At 45.3% G+C, this 5,000-nt stretch overlaps 1 protein-coding gene across 1 annotated transcript in view; it reads left to right on the forward strand.

Moving 5' to 3' along the window:
* LOC125028642 overlaps nucleotides 1–5,000 on the forward strand; it is a 64,395-nt gene that overhangs the window by 56,319 nt on the left and 3,076 nt on the right. Inside the window, exons 13-22 of the mRNA XM_047618116.1 lie at nucleotides 979–1,039; nucleotides 1,700–2,098; nucleotides 2,201–2,434; nucleotides 2,789–2,951; nucleotides 3,075–3,205; nucleotides 3,497–3,679; nucleotides 3,787–3,984; nucleotides 4,112–4,298; nucleotides 4,408–4,535; nucleotides 4,780–5,000. The exon at nucleotides 4,780–5,000 is cut by the window's right edge and continues 782 nt beyond it. Coding sequence (XP_047474072.1) covers nucleotides 979–1,039; nucleotides 1,700–2,098; nucleotides 2,201–2,434; nucleotides 2,789–2,951; nucleotides 3,075–3,205; nucleotides 3,497–3,679; nucleotides 3,787–3,984; nucleotides 4,112–4,298; nucleotides 4,408–4,535; nucleotides 4,780–5,000 — 1,905 coding nt within the window. The remainder of the gene's footprint in view (nucleotides 1–978; nucleotides 1,040–1,699; nucleotides 2,099–2,200; nucleotides 2,435–2,788; nucleotides 2,952–3,074; nucleotides 3,206–3,496; nucleotides 3,680–3,786; nucleotides 3,985–4,111; nucleotides 4,299–4,407; nucleotides 4,536–4,779) is intronic.

Here is a 5,000-nt window from a genome sequence, read left to right on the forward strand (position 1 = left end):
TGAGGGGGCTTAGACGGTTCCTCAACACCCTCCTCACGCCCATACTTCCGTCCGTAATTGTTCTCTCCCCCTATTCACAGAGGCTCTGGAGACCGCAATTAACGTCCTTACCTGCTATCAGTCTTTCTCAGGTGTTTCGAGATCTGAGACAATAAAAGCCGCTCCATAATGGAAAGTATTAGCGCGTATTTCCGTGCGCAAAACAGGGGTAATTTCAGTTTCCCTTCATAGCCTATCATTTGCAGGTGCTCTCTATTGCTTCTTTTGGCAAAACTGGCTTAGTGAAACTTTCTACCGAACTGTGTACCCATGTGTATGTGTGTGATTAAAGTATATATGTGTGTATGTGTATATATATGTATATATATATACACATATATATACATGTGTGTATATGTGTGTATGTATATATATATATATATATATATATATATATATGCATGCATGTATGTCCATGTATATGTGTGTGTGTGTGTGTGTGTGTAAGTGTGTGTGTAAGTGTGTGTGTAAGTGTGTGTGTAAGTGTGTGTGTAAGTGTGTTTGTGTACGTGTGCTTGTGAGTGTGGCCCTGTTCGCAACGCAGGTGTGGCTACACAAGGGAGTGTCCCAATAACAGGCGCTGTCACCGCCACTCCTGCATCCCCAATCGCCTGCTACACCTATCGACATACGCACCTGTCGCATTTGCCAGTCACCCTCGCCTCTCGTCTTTATTTATCATTCTCGTCAACCTACTTGCAATTCCCTCGTGTCGACATTTCGTTCAGCATGACGCAATAGCTAGGTAAATTATAATAAAATACAAATTGGAAAATAAGTAAAAACAAATCAGAAAGGTAATTATAAAAAATAAATGTTTTCTTAATAAGTTAAAACGTATAAATCAGTTCAAAGCAAACTACCGAAATTCCTTTAAAGAAATAAAAAATACTTGTACCAAAAATACCTTTTCGCTCACCCCCTCATCTCCTCCCCCAGGGCTGAGCAGACTCGAAGTGCGTTTCCATCCCCGGAAACTAGCTCGTCTCAATCTCTCCAGGTAAGCTCTTCTCGCGGCGCTATTAAGGCTATCCGTCATCTCCTGGGCGTCGGTGCATCAGAGCCACGCCCGTGATGGCTGGAAAGTTGTCGTTTTTGGAGTACCTTTGGTTTAATTGGGTCAGCGCCGTACAGTAGGTCGTTACTCGATTTTTTTTTTCTACTGTGATTGTGACAGTTGGCGACCCATTTGTTATTTCTTATATTTCACTGTCAAAACGACAATCACTAGATCATGATAGTAGCAGTGTCATTATATTGGTAATTGGTGGATCATTGTGTTAGTAGTTAGTGATTCTAGTTGGAGTGTTATTAATAAAGTTAGTAAGCCATCATTGTGGATCTAAGTAGGGATGATGGTGTTAGAGGGTACTGGCAGTTTTAAAGCCTTTAATAGTCTTCATGATGCTTAGACTAATATCCAGAAGCAATTGGTCAAGCAGAGCGTTGCTTCAGTGAGGTATAATGTTTTATTTTATAGAGACTGGTAACTCATTTCTGTGTTAATACAGTATTGAAGATGAATGGCAAACACTCTACCGTGTTGTTAGTAAGGTTCATATACCCTAAAATGTATCCCAAATTTACGAATAGCACCGAACACAAAATTCTGTCACAGACAACTGTAGGTCCCTAGTAAACTTTTTTTCCTTGTCTTCAGGAACGAGCTGTCAGCCGTACCGCCATGGCTGGTTTCGAGTACAGAAGTCACATTGGTGGACGTGAGCCACAACAATCTCGCGACGTTACCTGCTTTCCTCACTTCGGGACACCTGCGACGCCTCCACACCCTCTCTGCTCACCACAACCATCTCTCCACCTTCATGGTCCCCCAACGTGCGATGTCTGAGCTACCCAGTAACCACTCGTATCCCAACGTAGCCCACAGTTCCTCTTCCACGCCGTACCGATCGCAGCATCACGGCCGAGAACAAGCCCAAGGTCAGAGCTCGTCTATCAACCCACACGAAGAACCGAAGTGGTGTTCACTCGAGGTGCTTTTGCTACACCACAACCGCCTCACGTCTCTGCCCAGCTGCCTCTTCACTTGGCTTAGCAGGTAAATTATGTCCGGTGTTCAGCCAGCGTATGTTTTGCAGTTAAAAGTTTTTTTTTTTTTTTTTCATTAAATGCACTACTCAAACTTACTATATCATTCCAGATTACGAGTTCTGAACGTAAGTACCAACCAGCTGTCAGCGCTGCCGTCCCCTGAAGGACGACGAGGACGCGGGTCGCCAGATGCTCGAGACGAGACAGGGCCTCAGACCAGCTATCCGCTCCAGGAAGTATATGCAGCAGCTAATAGACTTCGGGATCTCACTCCTCTCCAGCACTGTAGAGCTCTACGCATCCTCCACGCGCCTTACAATAGGATAGCCAGTTTACAGGATAGGTCGGTGTCATTGCCAGGGCTAGTCTGAGCCCATATTCGTTCAACTTATTTTTGAAACAGTAATGACAGCCATGACGAAAGGCATATTTTTACATAGAATTAAGCTATTCCTCAGATCGAGGATAAAAAGTGTTCATTGATACCGACAGTATTTGCCTTAAGCGATAGTTCCTGAAAATATCACCTATTTTGTATTTACGCACTTGTAGTTCATCCCTCGGGTAATTATTAAAAGAGTTCAAGCCCAAACGATGAAATCAATGTGCATGGTCTTCAGCAGGCATTAGTTTACGCGAGAAAAAGATGAAATATTGACCAGTGAAACTAATCGATCTACGGTTGTGATACCGGCAGGTTGATATGGTCTTGGGAGTTACTGGAGGAGCTGGTACTGTCAGGGAACGTCTTGATGAATGTGCCAGCTGGAGTTTCCCGTCTGCGTCGCCTCAGAGTCTTAAAGGTTCATTCTAACCCACTGCGTTGCCTTCCCCGTCTGGCCCACCTCTCTGCTCTAAAGGTTAGTTTATTTCTCTATCGCAAGTCATATTTACCCTTTCTGCGTCTTCATACATCTCAAGACTCGAAGCTTATGTAAGCTTTTTTTATCCTTTCCTATTATGTGACATTTTACACGACGCAGGTAGTGGACGCGTCTCACTGCCAGTTGGGCCGCGTCGAACTTGAGGAGCTAGTCTCGCCGGGGCTGGTGGCACTCGACATCTCGGCCAACACAGCGCTTTCCCTCGACCACCATCAGTTTACAAAGTGCAAGTAGGTTTGAGTCGTCAATACTGCATGGATGTATGGATGCATATAGACTTATGTGTGTGTGGTGTGTGTGTGTGTGTGTGTGTGTGTGTGTGTGTGTGTGTGTGTGTGTGTGTGTGTGTGTGTGTGTGTGTGTGTGTGTGTGTGTGTGTGTGTGTGTGTGTGTGTGTGTGTGTGTGCGTGCGTGCGTGCGTGTGTATTCGTACGCGTGTGCGCATTATAGACATAGAAATAAAACCACATGACTGTTTAATACCCATCTTATAAGCCACTAAAACCAAAATCACTAAACAGGTCTCGACGGCCAGTAAACGTAGTCGATGTCACCAGTCGTTCTGGACGGTCCCTGCCCCTGACCAAGCCTCACGCCTCTCAGCTCGCGTCATCCCAAGACCCAAGCTTCAGAGGAAAGAACGACGCTTTCCCAAAGTTACCCTGGACGTTAGGCTTTGCTGAAACCATTGGCAGAGACTCAAAGTAAGTAAAACTATATCATAATGTTGTTGTGTCTGAAAAGGTGTATGGGTACAGACATACTTCCGAAATTACGTGTATTCGATGGGATTTCTTTACATTTATTTCAGGTTGACTGTAGGCCAGTTAAGGGTGCCAGATATAGCGGGCGAAGGACGTGTCGGCGTCGCAGCCTTGGCAGACGGAGGCCAAGAAGTAGGATGCGTTGGAAGCCTCCTGACGGCACTTCCCGCGTTACTTCAGGAGGAAAGAGCTTGTTCTCGCTCGCACACATATGCTCTGAAATATGCGCTTCTTACCGCCCTGAGGTATATTTCACTGCCTTTTCAAGTTCCGTTACCGAACTGAATGTTCGTTCTTAATATTCTCCATGTAGCATTTTTGTAAATGTTATTGTTGGTGTATGATATGATATTAATAAATGTTTGATTACAGACGGCTGCGGTCCCAAGGAGCCCCTTTACCTAGCGCAGTGTGTGCCGCCCACTTAGAACTCGAGGGCGTCGAGTCTACCCGGTGCCCTGTCCTGCGCCTCTGCTGTTACGGTGCCGTGTCTGCCGCTGTGACGACGACGCACGGAGAACCTATTTTCGTCACAACGTCATCTCCTCGAACACAACAGGTGGGTTCTCTTAGACGCGACAAATATTTATCTTGTACTTGGTAACATTGATCAAGATAGCCTCGCAATTTGGCAAAGCCTTCATTATTTAGACATTGCTTTTCCTCAGAATTGTGTCAGAAGCTGTGATGACGGCGTGAAGTGTGCGTTAGGTGAGCCTGTCACCTTGCCCGACCCACACACGACAGAGTTGTACCTGGGGCCCCACCATACCGCTGTTGTGATTGGTAGTGCGAGGTGAGGACGCTGGCTCTCATGTCTGTAGAAGCTGAAATATGCAACCGAAAATATGTATCTAATATATCTGTTGAACCTAGGCCAGTCACTGATTTTGAAGTCGTTTGTATATAATTCAGTAAATACAACACAGTGCCATTAAATTATTTTTACAAAATGTCAGGGATTGTTTTGACGGTTCTAGTCATCCAATAACCGTAAGGTAAAGCAATGTTCTAAAAAACTCATTTTCCTCTTGTTCCAGTTTTTGGGAAGTTATTGGGGCAGATGAAGTGGCGAATGTATGTGGTGAGATGAACGATCCAGGCAAGGCAGCAAAGCGACTGCTGGACCTTGCACAAGGATATGGCACTCGCCAGGCCCTTAGTGTCATTGTTGTGCGCCTTCTGCCAGCGCACCACAAATGGCAGAGCCGTTCGTCCGTAGAGTGTACGCAGTTAAGTTCAAGTAGATCAAAGTCCAAAA

This window comes from Penaeus chinensis, chromosome 9, assembly GCF_019202785.1.
Source record: "Penaeus chinensis breed Huanghai No. 1 chromosome 9, ASM1920278v2, whole genome shotgun sequence".
Taxonomy (NCBI): domain Eukaryota; kingdom Metazoa; phylum Arthropoda; class Malacostraca; order Decapoda; family Penaeidae; genus Penaeus; species Penaeus chinensis.